We start from the raw sequence: 23,830 nt of genomic DNA on the forward strand, positions 1-23,830 counted from the left end.
TTGGGGGAGAAACCAACAGTAACATAAGCACTTTTTCTATATGACAATAAAGCACAAAAAAAATCAAAACAAGGGAAGAGCTCACCGATTTACATACAAAAACTGAACAATTTACATAGAAAACTCACAAGAATGGTGTAAAAATTTCACGTCTACGTTCCAAGGAATTTTTTTTCCTTTTTTCTCTTTTGTAATAAACTGATTGAATGCTCTGTTCTTTTTCTTGTTTTTCTTTAAAATTTTAAGAGGGCAATGCTGCATGATCTTTTGATATAATTCAAGTTGTCCGCCCTATCATCCTTCGTTTCACCATGCGATAGCAGCTGTTGCATTAGTCGAAGATGAACATATATTTGCTCAGGTATGGTAGGTACAAAGGGGGTTCTGAGAAAGGATCCACAAGAACACGCAAAATTGGGTGCCTCCACCATCTTTTTTTCATGAAAAGTTCACCCCTTATCAGTCTATCATGCATTGCACACAATTTTGACCGAGGACTCATGATCCTGCGGCGATCACACTGTTTCAGTGGGCTGAGCATCCCTTTTGCCTGAACAGATCTTCCTTGGCCGTAAAAGCTTCCATTGGAAGCTGATACGAAGTTCATGGGGTTAAGATCACATCCCGTCTCCAGAAGTTTGTATGTCCACCTATCACAAAGACAACAAAATCATCAAATTGCAATCCGAGTACAAGAACCAGTTTCGGAATGAATAGACAAATCAACGATCTCATTTTTGCTTCAAAGTTTGTTCTGGCTGATGCAGAGAGAGAGAGAGGTCCCTTTCACAGTTTTTTGACAAAAAAAGGTTAAATCCCACCAAATCAGAGGGGAGTTCAGATTGAAAATCAAACTGGAGCCTAATGGAAAACCTACACATGATCCTTCTAAGAATGATTCAAATTCCGTCGCTCAAGACTTTGTGGTCTATAGATTCTCTAATACTATGAATCACAATCAGCATTATTTGGGAAAAAACCCAAAGGGTACAAGTGGGTCCAGTCCTGAACCAAGTTTCAACAATGCATAAAGATACGTCAGGAACTATCAAAAGAGATGGACCATCTTGAGGCAATGGTTCTTGCAGTGACAAACATGACAGAGAATCACAGTTAAATCTTTTCTCCATGTTAAACTCAGGATCATATGCAAGTTGGAAATCAACTTTATTTTCTTCCATTAGACAGACCATTATCATATGGATTTTATTCAGTATTTTTTCCTATATTCATACAGGATCATGCGGCCAGAGGACTCCGCTCATCTGGTAGAGGCGGCTCATGAACATCACCAGCTGAAGGGACATCATGAGTTTGAAACCCACAGGTGTGCATCATTGGATGCAAGGTTGAAACTTGACATGCTCCCTGGTGAGTGAGGGGGCTTAGGATTTTTACACCAAATATTCAAAAAAAATAGGAGTACATACATAGTGACAAACATCGCAAAATTTATGAAAATCTCATGATAATATCGTGAGAAATTGCCTGAAGGTTTAAAATGGCAATTTCTCGCGAGATTTTCAAAATATCACAAGATTTATGAAAAAACATAAATACCACGATTTAAACATGATATTTATGTTTTAAACGGCTATTTATCATGAATAAACTGTGTTTTTTATTTTTAAATAACTGTTATTAATATTTTCTTATAAAAAATAATTTTTAATTATTTTTTTTATTGCCAATATTTTGCCAAAAATGCGAGATTTATGAAATTTTTTCAAATTCTCGCGAGTTTTTGAAAAACGATATTTTGCCATTTTTAACTTTTGTCACTATGAGTACATATATTGTCACTATGAGTACATATACCATCTTATAGGAATAAAAAAAAGGAAAAAATAAAGTAGCACTTACCATCATCCCAAACCCGTAAGGAAGCCATCCAACTGCTGAATTGATGTAATTTGTAAACCATATAAAATAAGATGGTGCCTCCATGCAGAAGCAACATATACATCAATCGGGACCTTTATTGTGTTTGGAGGCCAACCTGACTGGTGGTTTTCCAAATTTCTCAGCTTCCCTGGCTATCTGGATATCTGATGGCCAAAATGTCTGCCGCAGGATTTTCAGAAGAAACCGTGGAAGCAGGGCCAAAATTGTTACGAGTATAATTGTTAGCCAGTAGGTTGGTGACTTTGCAAGATGATAAATTGTCCTGTAAAGATGATTAAAATCTTAGGCAGAGGAGACAATGATGACCTAGCTATAAAATTATGGACCTGTATCAGAACTCAAATCGGATTGATTTCCGAGTAATGAGTTGGATATCAAGGTCTTTACTTTGGTAAGAGTAGCATTAGAATACCAACCAGTAGTTAGCAAAGCTGGGGATTGAGTCCAGAACAATCAGACAAATGTACGTGATAATTATAGAACCCCATGTGGCAACATGAGTAATCAATACCCAACGATGTATATCCATGGCCAAGTGAACATTCACAAGCACAACAACTGCAATTGTCCACAAGCTTCCGATACTCCAAATGTCAATTGGCCCATTACTGTAAGTCAAAAGTGGAACATAGAAGAGAACCAGACTCTGCCAAAGGGTGTCAATCATTGTGAGCCAGAAAAGGTGAGAATTGTAGCTCTCCTGCCTATGTCCAGCAGTATAAAGTTTCGGGTACTTAAGCAGTGTCTTGTGATTCAAATCTTTGTCAAAAATTCCAACAATAATTGTGGGCACAGAGGTGTATATGACAGAATAGAACACACTGCTCCAATCGGTCAAGGCAGAAGTGGTAGAAAAGGCTGTGCACAATATGTACCTGAAGAAATGAAATTTGATGGAGTATACGTTACTGCACTGACTGACACTCTGAAATAGATTTTTGAGATGTGCAAAAATTCAAATGTTCAATCAATAAAAAGTCAGATAAATCTTTATATTGAACTGCTGGAAATCGAAATGAAAACAATGAATCTGGGTTCAGACTCCAATCAAAATGGACGTATAATATAAACATTTTTGTGGGTGCATCTATATGCTTCAATGATTTTATCTATTTATACATAAGAACTTCAATCATGTTACGGTAATGTCTACATTGTCCTTAATATTATTCTAAATATTTGGCTTCAAAACAATATTCCAAAAATTCCAGCGATATTTCAAGTAAGCTTTTCTATATTAGTATGGATTTTCATGACCATTACAGTTATCAATTAAATGAATTGATGATTATTGAATAATTTAGTCTGAAACAGGTTGCCACTGACACGTAAAACCAAACAGATCAAATGGAATCAGCTTGATCTGAATTGATCCTTTATCGTGTTCAAGCCTGAAATAACAGCCAGTCTGTCTAATTTCTGGTCGTCTTACACATGATCTTACCCAGGTGGGAAAAATCTTAAGCTTGGTCCAAAGATAGGATCTATGCAAACAGGCCCTATGACATGAAGGAAATTAGTAATGTTCGGATAATTCCACCAAAATGGGTTTGATAACATGCATTCACACACTCAATTATACACGTATGCATATGCACTCAGACACACAAGGTCTTTACTACCTCTGCAGAGTTAAAATGGATGAAGAAATTCAATGCTAGTGGCAGATATTTGTCATTATGTTTTCACTAAGAAGTTCATAAGGTCAGGTGTATACCACTTCCGAGGAAAACCCTATCCTTTTCATAAATCTATCAGAAAAGGATTTCCAGAATAAGTTTAGCCATATCTAATTTGCACAGAAATTATAAATAACTAACCAGCATGAAATTCTTCCATGAAACTCCTATACTTGAAGGGAACCGGCATATACAAACAAAAAAAATTTAAAACAAAAAGTTTTTTTTTCAGGAACAGCCATGCAAGGACAACATATCATAAGGTAAAATTCCACTTACCAGAAAAGCATCAGAACAAATACAGCATTTCTGTAGAAGTTGTATAAAACTAAATAACCAACACGCTGATAATTCCAGTGCCCATGGACAAGCAGCAGCCTTTTTAAGAATTTGAATTGCCCCATTGCAAAATCTGATGCCATAACTGCTTGACGCCCTTCCTGACCACATATCCCAACACCAACATCAGCCATTTGGATCATTGAAACATCATTTGCCCCTGCCAACAATAATAGATCAATAGGCAACATAAAAAAGGGTGTCACTTGACCTCAACAATAAAATTAAAGATTAACTTTCATACTTGGAGCAATACAATTTTTTAAGCATTATCTATGTCACATGGATATGAATGCGGGAATGAGACAAGATGTAGATATGCTTGGTACACAGAAGTTCTAAAAAATTAGGACATAGGATGTGGTTGTACACACACACACACACACTTGAAACTATGCTTGGACTTGATTCGTCAAGAGCTACGCTTAAGGACAACATTGGCTCCAATTTATATATATTAGAGGGTTCAAATGAGTTTCTTGCACCTTTGTCCAAGAAAATTGAGCTTTGACCAAGTGAAACCATTTTTATTCAAATTTGAATTTAGATCAAGAAGAAGGCATCTTTTAACAGTTTAAGAGAGAATTCAACGAGTCACCTCCTTGTTATGTCATGTCCCTGACTGTTTGTTGCTTTTCACCTTTACTTTATCCCATACTGTGCATAATCTTACTCCCCAGACCAAATTTTGTAACTTCTAAATGAAGATAGCAGAGTCACTAATGAGCAACTCAATGCTCTATGCTTCATGTCATATGACGCTTGTAAAGCAGAATTGGTCAACCTACAAAGGAATTGCTCGCTGTAATCATATAATAATTGGCAATTGGCTTCACCTTTCCCCCACTACAACCGCCATCAACGAGAGGTGTCTCACACTGAGCACCAGTAGACAAACTCAAGGATCAGTCAATGCAACCTGAAGAGGAACATATCTATAACTAGCCGTCAGAAAAAGTCTGAATGGCAATGCCAGGCCCTCCAAGCAGCTCTATGAATGGAGTCGGAGATCGGACCCGGCTGGAGAAGGGAGATTCGGTTGAGGAGGAGTGTAGAGAGGAAGCAAGGTTAATAACGTATCCACCAAAACCAAAAGATCATGCAAGAAATAAAGTAGGTGGGCCTCTAAGTTTCGAGTTTTGATAGTGCTGGAGATACATCATACAACATAAGCCTACAGCTAGATAGCTAGTCTCAAAAAAAAAAAAAAAAACTACAGCTAGAGCCTAAACGGCTAATGTTCTGTTCTCCATGTTTCATGTGATGCGATCCTTATAGGTTTAATACATTTATTGGAGAGTATGTAGCAAAATGGGTTTGCCTATAGAAGTAGAACTACTTGTAATTGTGTACCAACCATTGCCTGGCTGAACCCCGTTCCCCAGAAGAAAAATGTATACATCAGCTAATGCAAAACACCCACCAAAAGCAAAAAGTACATGCAGGAAATATCAAAATAGATGCTAAGTTTAAATTGTGGTTAAGATACACTGTAGAAGCAGAGAGTGGATCCTGTAAAACGCTGGGTGAGATTAGCAATCTCACCCAGCGTTTACAACCACAAAACCCACCCCAATGTACTGTAGCTCAGTACAAGTGGGACCCACAGAGAGGTGGGTTTTGTGGTTGTAAACGTTGGGTGAGATTGCTAATCTCACCCAGCGTTTTACTGAATCCGCTCTCTTAGAAGCAACATACCATCACCTATAGCCAGCGTCATGTCATTGATCCTACTCTTGATTAAATCAACAACCCCAGCTTTTTGTAGGGGAGCAACACGACAGCAGATCACTACTTTACAGGAAACCGCTACGTCAAAAAGCTGTATATGATAACAAATGGTTAGAAAAAGAATATATAATAAAAAATTTATGTTCATTTAAGGCAGAGAAGCATGCAAGGCATCAAGCACATGACTTCAGTTCCTGAACATCCAACCTAAAACAGGCCTCTGAAAATTGTAAATACCATGTGAGGCCAAGTTAAAAAATAGGGCCTCTGAAAGACGTATGTAAGAGAAATATCAAAATGAACTCAATTTTTGAGAGGTATTTGCTTTCTCACATGGATATGGATATGGCTGGTCGGACATTGGTGTTTTTCCAAAAGAAGGGTATTGGGCAGCACTTAGAAGTACCAACATTGACAGCAACAAGCTGATCAAATACCATAATTATACATGGATTGTATAGCTGTCCCTAATAGGGAGAAAAAGGTGTTTTCTGCAACACCTTTTTCCATTTGGTTATTGCAAATAGAGAAAGGAGGAACACCCAAACCTCATTTTCCAGGTCCTTCGCCAAAATGTGAACAAGGCTAGTGCCATCAATTATGAGTGCCAGTGATGAGTTATTCACTCCTGCCACTCTCCCAGAAGGATCCTCAATTGCTTTAATGCACTTAGCAGCCTGTGACCCATTTTCAGGAAAGCTGATGCTGGACGCTGAACTGTCATCAGGAATCTCAAGAAAATCACCATCGGTATTCCTTTCCCAATCAAAATCTTTACTCCGATCTGCAGTTTTGATCCCATATTTGGATTTCACATCTGTCAAAAGCCTTTTACATTCTTCTTCAGAATTTCCATTAATAATAATCTTCTGCATATTGTGTGTCAAAAGTTTGCATGAAAGGCCAATAGAAATTGCAGTTTCTTGCTTATCCCCTGTGAGAACCCAGACCTTAATCCCTGCTTTCCGGAGGGACTCTATGGTTTCAGGAACACCCTCCTGTAATTTGTCTTCAATTCCAGTTGCCCCCAGAAGATTCAAATTACTCTCTATGAGAGCTGCTGTTTGGCGGAGCTTTGTCACTCTATCACTCAATGAAGTGCTTGCCTCCGCATAATTTTGCAGCCACTCTTCAAGTTCTACCTCAGTAATGTCTTTTGCTGCAAGTACAAGTGTCCGCAGGCCCTGTGATGAATACTCACTCAAGTGATTCTGTGTGGCATTTCTAATATCTCTGGAAAGACCTTTGACATCAATCTTATCAGAAACTTTTGCCAGGATGCTGAAAACGGAATTATCAGCACCTTTTACCAGAACCTTTACAGAGTTATCAGGAAATCTAACAATCACAGACATTCTTTTGCGCACACTATCAAACTCATGCAATCCCAGTACATCCAACCTAAGCAAAAGAAAAGGAAATAAGCAAAAACCAGAGTAAAGGATACAATAAAGAGTGAAAACCTGTTACTGAGAGGATACTCTACCTTAGTTCTTCCCCATGGACATCAATCACAAGATGCCCTGATGTGCGTTCAATAAGGGTGTATCCATAAGCAGAAGCTGCAGAAACTAGAGCTTGCTCATCAGGAGACTCACCCTGAAAATCAATCAGTCCACCTACACTGGTAGCACAATTTGTAGAAGCTGACACTGGAGTTATGATTGGAATTACTGTATTGCAAGCAGCAAGAGTAAGAAAATACTCATGGATAGCTCTTCGTTCCTCTCCAACTAAATCTTTTTGTAACAGTGAGACAAGTTCTGCATCAACCTTGAGCTCCAACTTGGTCTTCCATCTCCGTCTTTCATTTATTTCTGTGCCGGCAAGGATATAGCAGAACCCAAACATCAGTATCAATGACAAGCTCTCAAAAGTTTCAAACACCTAAATCATGTTTATAAGAAAAGCAGTTTGTATATTGGTCTTTAATTTGGATATACATAAGCATATGGTATCTGCTCCAATGACCATTTTATTAACTTTTAATAGTTAAATTTATATATCAGAAACATGCATTTCCATGTCTATATTGCCAGAACATATAAAAGGATATGTAACTGCTTGACATTGTATTTACAACCAACATGCATATCACAAGATTACATGTTCATATAAACATCCAAGAACTGATGACAACTAATTGATGAATTTATTCATAGCCAACCAAGAAAATGTTACCAACTATTTCTCCAAGTTACAAAAATAATTTAACAATTGTGGCCTCATACACATTACCACCCTGACAACACCATCTGTCTGAGAAGTCACAACTAAACTATTAATTATAGGTGAATGGTCATATTAATGTCTCCAGTCCACAGTGGTTTTTCTTTTCAGGAACTGTTTACCCTGGTATCTTGATGTTCAAAACTGCGTAGCCTAGAGTGTATTTTTTGCTGACTGGTTATCAATCTTCATAATCCAGGATGTTTATTCCCCTCTCCCGCAGTTTGGCTCATATTGGCTGGAACAAGTCTCAATACATGTGTAGCTTAAATTGAGGAATCTGCAGTTTCCTTCATCCCTGATCACAAAGTGGAGTTCATCATTTATGACAGGATTTTGTACCACGATTGCAGTTGTAATTAAAGAGTGCTCTTAGGGATAAATGGAGAAGATAGATGTTGTAATGGAATTTTGAAAATGCATGTTACATGGTAATTACTAATGGGGTTCATATGGAAACTTTTCACAGAATCAAGGGGGGGGCATGTACAGGAGATCCACTTTCCCTGTTTCTTTTCCCACCAGTTGCAATAGCCATTAACATTTTGTCAAAAATTACACTCTCAAGATGTGATTCCACTCATAATCATAGTCACAAATTTCGTTCTCGGGAATTTCTTGGAAGGAGAAAATAAAGGGAGATTTTGAAAAAAAACTTGTTCTTTTCCGAAAAATCTCGCGAAAATCTCGGTACACTAAAAAGATAAAAAATATTATATGTTTAAGCTTAAAATGAAAAAATGTTTAATAACTAACTAATAAGTTTAATGAATAAAAACATGAATAAAAATAAAGATAATGAATTGAGTTTATCAAATAGAATGAGAATGGGTTTTAAAACTACAAAAGAATAATCCTATATCGACCAGGATGAGGACACATGGCTCCTCTCAAGTCTATTTATTAAAGAACCCGCCCTTCTATCTGTTTGTATTGGGAATGGGCAAAGGAGTGATGCCCTAGGATTGACACGTAAATTCTTTTCATTATGAGATTTGAAAGTGACAGCTTCCCTTTCTTGGAAAAGAGAAAATAGATTGCCATGTAGCCCTCTCTTCTTGAATAAAGAGATTTCAAAATGGGCGAAGGTACGATTCTGCCCCTCATTCAAAATTTTATTTGATGATTTTGGCTGTTTAAGTTGCAATATATACACGATAATATCACAAGACATTGAAAATAAGCGATATTTTGAAAATCTCGCGATATTATCGGTATAATTATACCTCGTTTTGTGAATAAAACGTGGTAATATTGCAAGATTTTCAAAATATCAATGATACTTGTGATTATGCTCATAATATAGAACACCTTACTCAATTTGACAATGATACTCTGTGTTTTACATATATTCCATAGGCCTCACATTTTGATTTGCAACAGTTTTGAAACTTGAACCCAGCTAGCCGGTGGTCAGCTATGAGCCACTTGTGCATCCTGCTTGTCTGACAAAATATGTCTAGACAGAAGACCTTCTCATCAGGCTATCCATTAATTGTAGAGCAAAACTTTGAACATGGAAAGTTGTCAATTGGATTGCAAACTATCATCATAGACAGTTAAGGCAGCAAACAGTGACCCACATCCCAGTATTTTGAACAAAATGGAATTCTTTATAGTTCAAATGATCCAACCCTAGCACATGCAATCTTTAGGCCTCGGTAACCTGTGACCTACAACCAGAGAACTATGATTTACAAATGTATCTAATGCCTAAATGTAGTTTATTGGAACTAGCAACATAGCCAAAAAACTGGGGTCAGGAATCAAGAGGAGGGAGTCATGAGAAACAGCCAGTGTATTGAAATGGCTGAAGGGATTAGCTTCAGGGGAAACAGTTCGTAGACCATGGCTGGCATTCTTGGTGAGTTGACTCAGGACTCGGCCGATTCAACTCGGATTGGACACATACCAAGTGAAAAAAACAGGTATACATGGTATTGTCCTAAAATCACCGAGTTTTGTTATTAACTCTGGTGACTCAGCTGACTCGGCCGAAGTTAAAAAAAGGTTAAAAGTTTAAGGGGTGAGGTTTGAAACCCTACCCCTCGACTCTTAAGGCCCTTTCAATCTCTCTGCTCTTCATACCTTTGCTACTCTGCCCCCCTCAAGTTTCCTGACGAGTCGACGAGCGCCGGCAAGCGATGGGTGCAGCATAGTGTACTTGGAAGGCTTTGCAGGTGTGAGGCATTCAGGATAGTGGTCGAAGGAGCCAGCAATTTTGCGGCTGCAGCAATGCTTATCTCTTTCACAGTGTTGATGGTGGTGAGAATATGAGAGTTCCAGTGAGCCCCAGCTCTCTCTCTCTGGAAAAAAAGTTGTTGAGGAGGTCCCCTTTCAGTGTCTCTCTCTCTCTGGGCAGATAAGGGCCGGTGAGGGGCCTTTTCCAGCCAAGCTTTAGATTTTGCCGGTACTAGGGTGAACTAAAGTCCATTTGGGGTAACTGAATTTAGTGAGTATGTTGTTATCAAGTGCTTGATTTTGTATACAAGCTAATTTTACGGAGTTGCAGTGTTGGGAATCATGCCGTGAGATTACTTGAGAAAGAAGAAGAGGAATAGAAAACCAAAGGGGTGTTCCTCTCATGATTTAAGGAGATGTCATGTAGCCTTTTATATATATCAAGGTTGTAAGTATCGTATCATTACCGGTATCTGTCGGGCCCAAAGTAATACTGTATCGTATCGTAAAATATCATAAATTTTTAATAAAAAAATTCAAAAAATCCAAAAAAACAAGAAAAATCAGAAGAAAAAAAGAAGCAAAATTTCTAAAAAAATCATATAACATCAATGTCACCAGAGTACTGGTGCAAGCACGGGTACAAGTACAGAGGGTTCAACACGGCAATTCCAAAAAATGTGGGTACGGGGACACAGCTATATATATATATATATTAAATATCATATAAATACAAATTAAATTCAAAATAAACTGAATATAATCTAAATATATATGTTATATCTAAAATATATATTGTATACTGAAAATATAAGGTTATAAACTGAAAATATAATTATAAATTATAAATTGAATACAAACTTGTATGTACAAAGGGTAAAATGGCATGTCTAGGTGTTGATGCATGTCGACACGGGGACACGCGTGTCGACATGGGTATGGAGGGAAAAATGGAGTGTCCGTGTGACATAGTATAACATGAAACAATAATGAATTGCATAAAATACAACCATAAAATAACATATGAAGCATTTATGTCTCCATGAGCTGCTATGAATGACATGCATATCTCATAAGAAAAATGTAAATTGTAAAATAATAAACAACAAAACTAAGCTAACAAGTCATAAGATTCATACCAGTGCATGTTAACATAAACAAAAACAAAATCCCCAAGTGTTTCTCAATACTTAAAAAATTTATATAACCATTTTTTTTTAAGTTCAAACAAAAATGAAGATTTCTTCTTCTTGCAAGAAATCAAGCCCCCCAAATCACCCTTAAGTTCTTTAGGAGTGAAACAAAAACAAAATCCCCAAGTGTTTCTCAATACTTAAAAGATTTACATAACCAATTTTTTTAAGTTCAAAAATAAATGAAGACTTCTTCTTGCATTAAATCAAGTCTCAAATCACTCTCAAGTTCTTTAGGAGTGAACACAAACTCACCTCAAGGAGTCTTCTTATATATTTCAAAAAAAAAAGAAAAAAATGAATTGAGTGTAAAATAAAATGCACTAATTGTGTGTCATACGATATAGGGGGTATATCATACAATACACCCGATATAGGTATGATACACACCCATATCTCGATACAGGTGTGTATCGTATCGATTAGGCCCAAAGTAATGATACTTATAACACTGATATATATATATATATATATTACACAAATACCCCTGCTGCTGAAGACAATTACAATAAGGGGGTGTTTGATAGCGAGAGACACTGCGGTGATCAAACATCGAACGCGCGGGCGTCCGCCGCGTCTGTGGAATGGTGAAACCCTTTTCTTTGATTTTTTTTTTATTTTCTTTGATTAGAGCTTTGAATCAAATATCTTTAATTAGGGTTTTAGATATTGAATTTGATTAGGGTTTTTTTATTGATTTTCTTTTATTATGGTTTTGAATCGAAATTCCTCAATTAGGGCTTCTTATACTTAATGTAATTACGCCTTTTCTTGTATTTGATTAGGGTTGTTTTTCCTTGATCTTCTTTCACTAGGGTTTGAATTAGGGCCTTTTATATTTAATTTTACGGGTTTTTTATTTTATGGTTCAATTTTCTTGTAGTTTAGGGTTTTTGGTTTACTTATGATTTATTTATGATCTATTTTCTTACATTTTAGGGTTTAATGATTTATTTATGTTTTTGCATTTGTATATAAAAAATATGAATTTTTATTTTCTCAAATTACCCAAAATTTGAGCATTTTTTCATACTTGGATCTAGTTTGAGATCCATATTTTTGTTCATATTTACACGGAGAAACCACCCCCAGGATTAGAGACCTAGCCACATTGGCTTTGCCTGCCGCACTTACGATCGCTATCCTGGCAGTGTAAAACTCCGTGGGCTTACCCCTTGCCCCCAGGGAGTCGCCACGCTAGGGATTTGAGATCCATATTTGGGGATAAAATCCTTAATTTTTTGATAAACCTTCATAATTAGATCCAAGCATTTATATATCAAAAAAATATCAATTCTTATTTTTTCTCAAATTACCCAAAATTAAACATTTTTTAGTTTTTAGATCTAATCTAAAACTAAAATCCATATTAAACATGTTAAAATACTCATGGTTGGGCGGACCGAGTCGTACGATCCAAAATGAAGTTATCTTACCCATTATCCATGTGTTTAAGCTGCCCGCACAACATAAAAATCAAACGTTGGACACCACAATTTGTCCAATCAAAACAAACGCTAGTAAAGTTGTTACAGAACAAACATAACACATGTATTGTCTGTTATGTTTTGTTGTTCAGTCCAATCTTGGATGTGACATCAAACACACCCTAATGTTACACAATGATTAAAAGTCCAAACTACCCTTGATAACACAAATAAGGACTATTGCACATACAAACACGTCAAGCACAAATACCAACATACTTAAACACTCCCTCTCAAACTATGCATGGGTTAAAACCATAGACAGTTTGCCCTTAAGCATCCATTGACGTGACAAAGGCAATGGTTTGGTGAAGAGGTCAACCACTTGCTTTTCTCCGGGAACAAATAAGGGTTATATCTCTTTATCTTCCAACTTTTCCCGAATAAAATGTTTGTCTAATTCAATGTGCTTCATCTTTCCATGCCGAAGTGTGTTAGTAGCAACAACCACCACGCTCCAATTATAACAATAGATAAGTGATTTATCTATCCACTGTCTCAAGGCAATAAGATGTATCCATAGAATTTTAGTTGTACCAACTGCCATTGCTCTATATTCAGCCTCGGTACTTAATCTTGACGTTGTCCTCTGTCGCTTGCTAGACCAAGAAACCAAGTGTGTACCCAAGAATACGCCACAACCCATGAGTGACCTTCTTAATGAGGGATCTCTTGCCCAATCAACATCTGAATATGAATCCACTATATTAGGATCCATATATAGCATATTGTATAAAAGGGAGAAGGGCCCTTCCCCCTTTTTGCTCTCTCTCTCTCTCTCAGCCTTTTCCCTCTCTTTCGGATTGTTGCAGGAAGAAGAAGAGGTACACTCCCCCCTCTCTCTCTCCCTCTCGTCCCCCACCTCCACCCCACTGGTTAACCCTCTCTTTTTCTTGCCCCCCCCACTCGGGTCAGCACCAAAAAAAAGTGTTTGGATCGGGAATGGATCTGACTCGGTGCGGGATTGAACCCGACCCAACGCTTAACCGCATCGCATTCGGTACCCGTACACATGTCTTGCCATGTCCCCATGGGTACGACGAGTGCAATGGAGTATTAGTGTGATATAGAATAGCATACATGTGGCTACGCTTGGGAGAATGCATAAATTATGATACTTGGTTAACAACATAAGCCAAATCCGGATGAGTAAAGGTCAGGTACTGTAGAGCCCAACTATGCTTCTGAATTTTTCTAGGATGTCAAGTGGAGCATCATTCTCACTTTCTTCGTACAATCCTATATTAAATTCCATTGGCATCTTCGCACGCTTACATTTTGACACACCACTATGTTGTAAAAGATCTTGTGCATATTTACTCTGTGTGAGAACCAAAGAGTCAAGTATCCTATCAACTTCAACACCAAGGAAATACCTTAAGGTACCAAGAACTTTCATATGAAACCTGTCATTTAAGAAATCTTTGAGGCTTTGAATACAAGATAAACTGCTCCATGTGATTATTATATCATCAATGTAGAGAACGATCAACGTTATGTCATGATTATCAATATAAGTTAATAAAGAATACTCTCATTGACTATACATAAAACCAATAGATCTCACGACCGTGCTAAATGTATCAAACCACACCCTGGAAGCTTGCTTAAGCCCGTAGATGGCCTTCTTTAGCCTTAAGGCAGTTTTGGCAACATCACCATTTGGGTACCCAAGAGGATATTCCATGTACACTTCTTCACACAAATCACCATGAAGAAATGCATTTTTGACATCTAATTGATATAATTGTCAACCAAAAATAATGACGAGGGAAAGAATAACTCTAATAGTTTCCATCTTGATAACCGGGCTAAAAGTTTCATCAAAATCAAGACCGTATTCCTGAGTGTATCCTTTAGATACTAACCTAGCCTTGTATCTTTTAATGCTACCATCTGCCTTATGCTTGATTTTATAGTCATCTACATTCAACAATGTTCTTATCCATGGGTCGGTCCACAACCTCCCAAGTGTAACACTTATGAAGAGCCCGTGGCAAGCTGGGTCGGGCCAACCCCCGGGCCACTCGGCCCGTTGTCTACCTCTACATTCACCTGTGAACTCGGGAATACCTAGTTCGATGCCATAAGCCTCATATGGACCCAGATAAGAATTTTGGGTTGAATTTGGAGATGGGTTAAGGTATGGATAAGTGTTTACATCAAATTAGGGTGGTTTTGGTGGATTTTGGAATAGATGAAGATCTATGTCACACGGACTCGGCTAAGGAGGTGCCGCACCCGAGTCGACACGCCCCGACACGGGTGCGGACTCGGGTGCGGCTTCGGACTCGGCCCGGACTCGGTCAACGACGAGTCGGACTCGGTCAACGAGTCCAGGCCGAGTCCGTCCACATTTTGGACTCGGTCAACTTTGACCGAGTCCAAAAATGTCCCTAAAAAACCAATTTTTTTATTTTTTATTTAAAAATATATATATAAAAACTGTGACAGTGCTGCAGTCACAGACTGTGACTGTGCACAGTCACAGTGTGCACAGTGCACAGTCTGTGACTGTGTGACTGTGCACAGTCACAGACTGTGCACAGTCTGTGACTGTGCACAGTCACACAGACTGTGTTGTGGCATTTTAAAAATAAAATAAAATTATATATATATATATATATATTTTTTTTTTTTTTTTTTGCCGAGTCCCCGTGTCCAAAAATTTTAAAATTGTGCCGCACCCGTATCAACCCGCACCCGCACCCATGTGACATAGATGAAGATCCAAAATAGGTTTAAAGGTCTCGCCAAACCCACCCATCTCCCATGATGGGGGAAGGCAAGGAAGGGGAAAAATAAGAGAGGGGAAGAAGGTGGACTAGGGTTTGCCCACCTCCTTCACCCAACCATGATTGGGTTTGGTTGGAAGGGTCGTTGGTTGGTGATCGATGGTGTTGCCGGTCAGGGAAGGTCAGCGGCCACCCACTCGCCAAATTTCGACCGGTGTTGGGCTGCTCTCCAACCAGATCAATAGGAGAAAGAAAAGGTGGTATGTTGGCAGCCATGAGAGGAAAAAAGGAAGAAGATGGAGGGGTTGGTCAGGATGGGATTGAGGGAGAGGGAGAGGGAGATGGGAATGACAGGACATGGCTGCCAAGGGAAATAGAGGAGGGAGATGGAGGGAGAAGGAAAGGAGAAGCTGGTGGTGGAAAAGGGATCATGATCGTTGAGATTTTATCTGAGTTTCTCATTTGCCTCTCTAGACGCTCAAATCGTTCTCTAAACATCTCCAGAATCACTGCAAAATTTTGATCCATCGTGTCAAACCGTTCATTCAATCCATCAATCTTTGGATCAGTAATCAAACTTTTCTCCTCAATCATTTGTTGCTCCAAAAGCTCAAATTGTTCTCTAAACATCTCCAAAATCGCTGCAAAATTTTGATCCATCATGTCAAACCGTTCATTCAATCCATCAATCTTTGGATCAACAATCAAAATTTTCTCCTCAATGTGCTCAAATATTTTTTGCAAATCCTACATGTTTTGATCGAGACAATCAATATGTGCTTCAACAGATTCTCTAAGTTAGCTATTCAAAATGTGTGCCATCACGATTGTTGGGTAGACGATCTCGGACTCTGATGCCACTTGATGCAAATCGGTGGTCTGATACATGGAGATCTACCAAACTACAAGCTACGAACTACGCCTACGCTATCAAACCACAAGGGAAAAGGGTTTAGAGAGAAAGAAAGAGGAAGAATCAATCAAGTTTAGAATAATTCATCAAAAACTAATTAGAAACTCTAAAATAATGTATTTATACTAAAACACCCAAACCCTAGCCCTACGATGGATCCTAGACAGATCCAATATCCAAAAGTACAATCCAATTAAAACATAAAGTAAACGGGTTAAATTTGGGTCCAACTGGATCCTGGATCTAGTACTCCTCCAGCTTCTTCTTGCCTTTCTTCTTCTTTGTGAATTGACCCGAATTTGGCTTTGTCCTGCATTATTGAATAATACAAGACAAAGTCGTAACGTATCCGAGTCCAAGATCCATTTATGGATCCATTTTTATGTTTTCAGAATTTTCTTAATTTTTGGATTTTAGTTAGGATTTGGATACATCTTAGATCCAAATTAGATTAGGGTTTGTCTTTTTTTCATATAAATACTTTATTTTGGAGCTTTGTAATTAGTTTTTGATAACGAATTATTCTAAACTTTGATTATTCTTCCTCTTCCCTTCTCTTTAAAACCTTTTTCCCTCATTGTTTGGTAGTGTAAGTAGTTTGCAGATCATAGTTTGATAGATTTTTGTGAATCAGGCAATCAATTTGCAGCAGTATGGCACGTTAATGACCCATCCCCATTTTCATTTGAAATATACACTAACCATTCTCTCTCCTTTTGCTTGTTTTGTTCTTTCATTCTGCTAGGAGGTATCGTTTGGCATACTTGTAAATTATTTACAGATGTACTTAGCAAACAGGATAATGGTTCAGTTTCTATTTTGGTTCTTATTATCGCTGAAAGCATGTGGATTTATAAATGATTATTTTCTTCTATATATGTAATTTGTGGTGGATGATGGATGGTTCATTTTCAACAATTTTGGATATTGCAATTACACAACTTAGAGTAAAGCATGTGGATTAGAAAAAAATATTTTTTTGTTTAATCTTTATGATTGGTTTAGGTCACGAGGCAATCTAATTTTTATAGTATGAGAGTACAACTTATATGCTTATAACTTATTTTTAATAACTTCAACAAAAAATTTTGACTTGCCCAAATCACCGGGTTGCATGTGGCCGATCCGAGACTGAGTTCTAATGCCAACCATGTCGTAGACCACCAATAAACCAAAAATACATTGCTTTGAATCCTATTGTGTGGATCTATATAACTTGTTGCGTGCATGACCTATGCTTTAAAAATGCTGATCAAACAATACCATCACACCATTTGGAGTATGGACCTCTGTTACCAATATCACTGATATTTTGAAAATATCGCGAGAAATGCCAATATTTTAAGGTAGCCAATATTAAAGGGAATATCTCAAGATATTTTCAAAATATCACCAAAATACAAAATATCGCGACAATATCACAATATTTTTGGGAAAAAACTCTTTTTATATTTTAAGTTTGCATTTCCTATTTTTTTATTTCTTTTATATTTTTATAACCTTTAAAACTCAACAACAACAACAACTACGCCTTCATCCCAAAACAATTGGGGTCGGCGATATGAACCAACAAAGAAAATCATTATGGGTCTTCCACATGAATCCTTCTCCTCCATTCATTTCTATCCAATGCCATGTCCTCGGTGAGGTTCAAAGCATTCATATCCTTTCTTATCACCTCCATCCATGTCTTCCTAGGCCTACCCCGACCTCTTTTAACTAATATATTTTCCCATTTCTCCATCCTTCTAACTGGAGCATCATTAGGCTTTAAAACTCATTTCTTTATATTTTTGGAAGAAAAATAATGCAAAACTTATTAGTTTCTTATCTTTTTTGTTATTATTTATATTTTTTCGATTTTTAAAACTACCAAGATTTTTCCGAGATTTATCAACTTTTGAAAATCTCTCTGAAAAAATACCCTCACCGAGATAATACCTTGAATGACATAGGTGACTATGGTTTGGACAAATGATAGGATTCTGGATGAATAAACAGGCAGGTGATCCGTGCTATTCAATTGCTTCTCCTACTCCTCAAAGTTGTTGGGAATAGTAGTTCCATGCTTCCACATTTTTTAGGTAAACTTAGTTGAAGAACAATTGCTACCAACGAACAAATATAATTGAATGTGAGATAGCAAGGTGGTGCTATTATGTTAGAAATATGGTTATTTTCCATTAAATGTTCAAAGATACTTGAAGTTCATTTAATCATAAATGCATCTGGCCAAAATTTTGTTGTTCATGACAATAACTAAGTTGTTGATCATACTAAGCAGCGGTGTTATTAGTATTGTATCGGATCCTACGATACAACTTTCAAGAACCGACACAATAACACTCTTTATATTGGTAAACTTATGATTATTAGTCTGTATCGAACTACATCCTTAGATACACCCCGTATTGTATGAGTTGATTACACCCTGTATTGTACTATATATTGTACGATACACTCTGTATCCTACGAGTCAATATGCTACAAAAATGGCGACCAGACACTAATGAGGCCATTTTTAAAGCTTCAAGGATCATTTTGAGCCTCATTTTTTTGCTTTCTCCTCCCTCAAAACTTGTTTTCTAGCTAACCCATTGATTTTTTAGATCAAATAAACCTCAAAAATTGGGGGTTTTGCTAAATTTGAACCCTAGAGGTGTGATTTACCCTAAATCTATCCATTTCTATCCGAGTCAACTGTTTTATTTTTTAATTTTTTTGCATCTATCCCTTAAAAGCGAGCTCTAGAGATTTGAATTGCATAAGATTGAGGTTGGAGGAAGGCTTAAAGCATAAAAAATGAGGGTAAGCTCATTTCTTTTGATGTTATAAGATATTTCTTCATTTTCACCCCTAACCCTTTTTTTTAGCTCTAAGCGTGTAGTTCAGCCTAATTCTACCCATTTTCACCCTAAATCACCTATTCTTGTGCTTTTAAACCTCAAAACCTTCCCCTAAGAAGTCGATGGAGGATTGAGAATGACGCCTAAACAATTCAACATGAAAATATTGAAAAGTGATGGACTTGTGACAAGTATGAGATAGATAGTGAAGTGTGACTTTTGTGGTTTTGTAATGAAAGGTATATTGTATAGATTTAAATGTCACATTGTGGAGCATAACAACTTCATCATATGATTATGTGCTCATTGTATTCTTGTGATGTTCGTGTTGAACTTCTTACGAGTCTTATAGAAGTTTATTAAAAAAAACACAAGTACATGGAGCATTTGTCTGAGAAAATTTGCTGAAGGTCATCCCTGATTCAGAAGATGAAAATGACCCATCAATATCACAAGCTAGTCGACATCGCAGTAAATGAAGAAAATCATTGAGTTAACAAAAGCAGACACACATATATACCCATCCTTTTAGAAATTCTTATGGCATACCCTTCATGCTTGTGTCATACCATGTACCTGCAATGGCACCCATGTGACATAGCTTCAAGAGACTATCACGTTTACTAACTGGCCTCTAGTCAACTCATGAGGAGGAACATGCCATGGAGAAGCCACAGCATGGTGGGGCAGGACTAATAATCACTTTGATCTTATGATACATAGCATACTTCCATAGATAGCAGAAAGGAAGTTAAACTTTGTCCTAAGGTTAGTTCAGAAACTGTTTACAGTTCCCAATCCAGCAGTTCCACTTTTCTATATTGTTCATCAAACAAATGCAACACGCCAGATGTATACATGAATGAGACAGCTTAGTCGCCAAGCAGCATAAATTATTTCCTAGTCGGAATGAGAGGCGTTTCTCCTACTCAGAAACGATCATACCTAATGTGGAGTTTCAATCCAAGCAACAACCTTCCAACACAACTGATTACCATAAAATTCCACTAAACCAGATCAAGAAAATGAGGCAGACTTGAAGATAATGAATGAGCATGATATGAAGCATAAAAGATAAGAATATCAAAAGAGAAACCTATCTTCATTTAAAACTTAAGAGAGTGAAAGGACAGATAGTTCACATGAAACTACAGCAAAAGTTAAGCAATTATAATGTCTAAAGGTGGTTCAAAATACCTGAAACAGTTATCTTGTCCAAAAGAACTTCAGAAGAATCGTGGATTGAACTGTCCATTGCATAAGCAGTGTTGCCATAATTCTTCCCATATATGCTAGCTTTACAAAACTCCATCTTGTTCTCAGTCAGAGTTCCTGTCTTGTCAGAGAAAATATATCGTATTTGGCCCAAATCCTCATTAATATTCAATGATCTGCACTGAAACCTAGAATCTGAATTGGCATCATACATTCTGGTGTCCCCAATCATAAAATATGACTGTCCAAGACGTACCATCTCCATAGATATATAAAGAGATATTGGTATCATAATCTGGAAAACTATGACAGAACTCAGAAAAGAAAAGAATATCTCCAATACAAGACCATAATAGTTGTAACTTTTTCCATTATTCACCCCATTTGTGAAGTATCTTCTCCTGTAATAAGGCACAGTATCAAGTCGATTCTTATGCCTTACCAACCAAAGACCCATTCCAACAGCCACTACAGTGCACATGATGAGAAGGAATACTGACAACCATAATGTCTCCCTGTTCATGTAACCCTCCAATTTGCTTCTTTTCGATGGAGAAATTGTACTGTTCAACATTGCTTTGGTTTCTTGACCAGCATATACAACCACACCAACAACCCACTCAGTGTTCTTGAGCTGGCAGCCTCGAAGAACTATGTTTGATTGTCCAAGTGAAATTTTCTGGCCATCAAGTTCCATAGCAGCTGTAAACTCATATATATTTCTATTTGGTTGTTCACATCTGATGAGTCCGAATACTGTGTCAGATTCGAAATCCATCATCATAGTTTCCTGTCGGGCATATCTGGTCTTCAGGTTTGATTCACCATCAAGGTTCATTGTCTGAACATAGGCAATGCCGCTTGGATCACTTGTTCTCAAAAGAACCATGTCGCATGGTATAGTCTCATTTTCATGGATCCTCAAGACCTCACCAGCCCGTATTTTCTTCCATTTCTTTGCCTGGAAAGTACCACCTTGGAGAACTTCAGCATGTCTGTTATTTTCTTTTCTATCTGAACGGTGTCTTCTCCAATCTTCATAACCATCCTTGATGGCTGTAACAAATAAAACAAAGAGAAGGGGAAAGAGAGACACGGTTCTTCCAAACACAGCAAGGGGTGGAAGCTGGTTCAAAGCAGCAATTGCTAAAAAATACACGTAAGCCAGTCGATGAAACTGAATAAACAAGTTCTTTGGTAGAAAGGTGATCACAGTGTATTTGCTGGTCCGAATCTCATTCCCAGTGAATTCATACTTGTCATTTGTCCTCCTTGGATTATTCATATAAATCAATCGGGAATTCTCTTCTGAAGATAGAAATTCATTGGCTTCAAAACTCTTGTGGCGGATCCTCTGAGATTTTGACCTTTCAATACCCAAAGTAGAAGTCTTCCTCTCATGCAATATGTATGGTGCAGGCCCAGATATCTCAAGCGAACCTTTGCTCACCACATCCAAGGAATTGTTTGATTCCATAACCCCCTTTGGTGAAGGGCATTCAAAGATAGCATGCTGTAAGTACTGAGAGTCCATAGAATTGAACCTTGATGTGGACACTGTTGATTCGGCAAAATGGCTGTAGGCGTCTTCAAAGTCAGAGGGCGCTTCGCCTAACTGAGAAGACGAATAAGAAGCAGTGTGGCAGAGGCAACTGAAAGAACCACGTCTCAGTGGAGGAGATGCATCGGAAGAGGGGTCAGTGCTTCTGTCTGAGGATAACAATGGTTGGTCGGAAATCATACTCATTCAAGTATGGATTGAAGGAATGGAGAATGCCGACCCATTAGAACCAGAACTTATGGAATTTTCAATTTCATGAAGATAGGAGGTCCCGAACAAATCTCTTCTCCTTCTGTCCTCGGCCAAAATGCATCAGCCGGAGGAATTTGAAGTTCCTTTGGGAGGAAATGTTGATCGATTCCATCTAGCTGCCCATTTTATGTCTCTGAGATCTCTAAAAGAATACCGATTTTCAAAACCAGCCAGTTCATTCAATAAAGTAAATACAGTCGATAATAGAACTCCTATACAGTGAGACCTCCACACTCCCGCCCTTCTAGATACAATGAAGAACAAGAGGAAATGATGCTCCCACTCGGAGATTACGGATCAACACAGATTTCCAGATCGCATTCAAAGGCTGTCAAGAAAGCTCCTGGCATCAAACGGTATTCTCAAACACGAAAAATATCCAATTTCCACAGATTTCCTGAAATGTTGGATGATCATCACCAGTAAATAGACGAATATTCCACACTTTCAGTCACTGTTTTCCCATCCGTATAATTAAATCCCCTTGCGTCATGTCCAGAGATACGTACACGCGAAAAAATTGCTCCAGACCATGAATTTATAGCAAACAGCAAGCGTGATATTCCTTTCTCATCAATCCAAAAACTTTTTGAGGGACAAAACCACCGCAACAGGAGGAAGGAAGAAAAAGGGAGAACATCACCGAATTCCTTAAGATCAATAAAATTCCACGCAATGTTGAAGATTCAAAACCATAATTCAGCATCAAAACCTCCTCACCTTCGCTTTCTTCAATAAATTGTGCAAGTACGAGATCAGGCAAAGAGGCGCTCAAAGATCAAAAGGCAAAATACGCCATAAATCTACCACAATCCCTCGAAACCTAACTCCAGGCTTCACTCAGAGTTACGCCAAACGTTGATCTGCTAAGATCACACGAAAATGTCAAAAAATCGAATCGATCTAACAACACAAGAACGAAACAAAAACCAAATCGAAGGCCGCAAAACCCCGAAATTCATCGTTAATTCACCAAAACACCGTCAAAACTCCATAAAAATTATCGATCTAAAGGGGGAAACCATGGAAACGCAGTACCTAGGGAGAATCGCCGGAAGAACGCGACGCGGATCGAGGGATCTGCATTGCCCGAGCAGATCAAAACGCCAAATCAATACCCGATCGCCTCAATTTCTCCCTTTCTCCCCTCCTCCGTCCCGTTTCCTCTCTTCCCTCTCCCCTCTCCGATCGATCTGAATTCGCTTCCTTCTCTCTCCCCTTAATGGCGGGAAATCAAAGCTGGGTTTTGCTCGTCGTTGACGCCTCGAGAGACTCTGAAGATTGACAGAGACATCTTGGCGAGCGAGGGATCGAGCCAGAGAAAGAGAGAGAACAATTGTTGCCTCCGCATTTGATGCTGAACGGTCCATGCGTACTTTTTCCCTTTTTTGTTTTTTTGGCCTTTGTGTACGATTTTTTTAATACTTTAAATTATAAAAATACCCTTATAGATTCATTAAAAGACGATAAATGTTGCCTAATAAAATACATCGTTGATGCATAAAACTAACCTTACAAATGTGATTTTCATGTTTTACTTGGTGGGATAATAAAAAAAAAAAAA

The 23,830-nt window shown here is 37.9% G+C and overlaps 1 protein-coding gene across 2 annotated transcripts; it reads right to left on the reverse strand.

The window, feature by feature from the left end:
• LOC149820810 (phospholipid-transporting ATPase 1-like) lies at positions 1-23,536 on the reverse strand. 2 transcript variants are annotated; one of them, XM_089983548.1, is made up of 10 exons: positions 23,305-23,536; positions 22,987-23,129; positions 20,436-22,663; positions 7,141-7,471; positions 6,203-7,055; positions 5,622-5,745; positions 3,864-4,083; positions 2,322-2,780; positions 1,864-2,167; positions 1-650 (listed from the first exon to the last, which is right to left on the reverse strand). In XM_089983548.1, exons 3-9 carry the CDS (start codon positions 22,198-22,200, stop codon positions 1,966-1,968), a joined length of 3,954 nt encoding a protein of 1,317 aa, XP_089839674.1. In that variant the 5' UTR covers positions 22,201-22,663; positions 22,987-23,129; positions 23,305-23,536; the 3' UTR covers positions 1-650; positions 1,864-1,965. The 2 variants fall into 2 exon arrangements, with proteins under 2 accessions (XP_089839674.1, XP_089839675.1); XM_089983549.1 differs by lacking the exons at positions 1-650; positions 1,864-2,167 and having other exon boundaries at positions 2,566-2,780; positions 3,864-4,024; positions 20,436-23,129.
• Between the last annotated feature and the right edge of the window lie 294 nt (positions 23,537-23,830).

Source organism: Nuphar pumila, chromosome 12 (genome assembly GCF_984573655.1).
Source record: "Nuphar pumila chromosome 12, dmNupPumi1.hap1.1, whole genome shotgun sequence".
Taxonomy (NCBI): domain Eukaryota; kingdom Viridiplantae; phylum Streptophyta; class Magnoliopsida; order Nymphaeales; family Nymphaeaceae; genus Nuphar; species Nuphar pumila.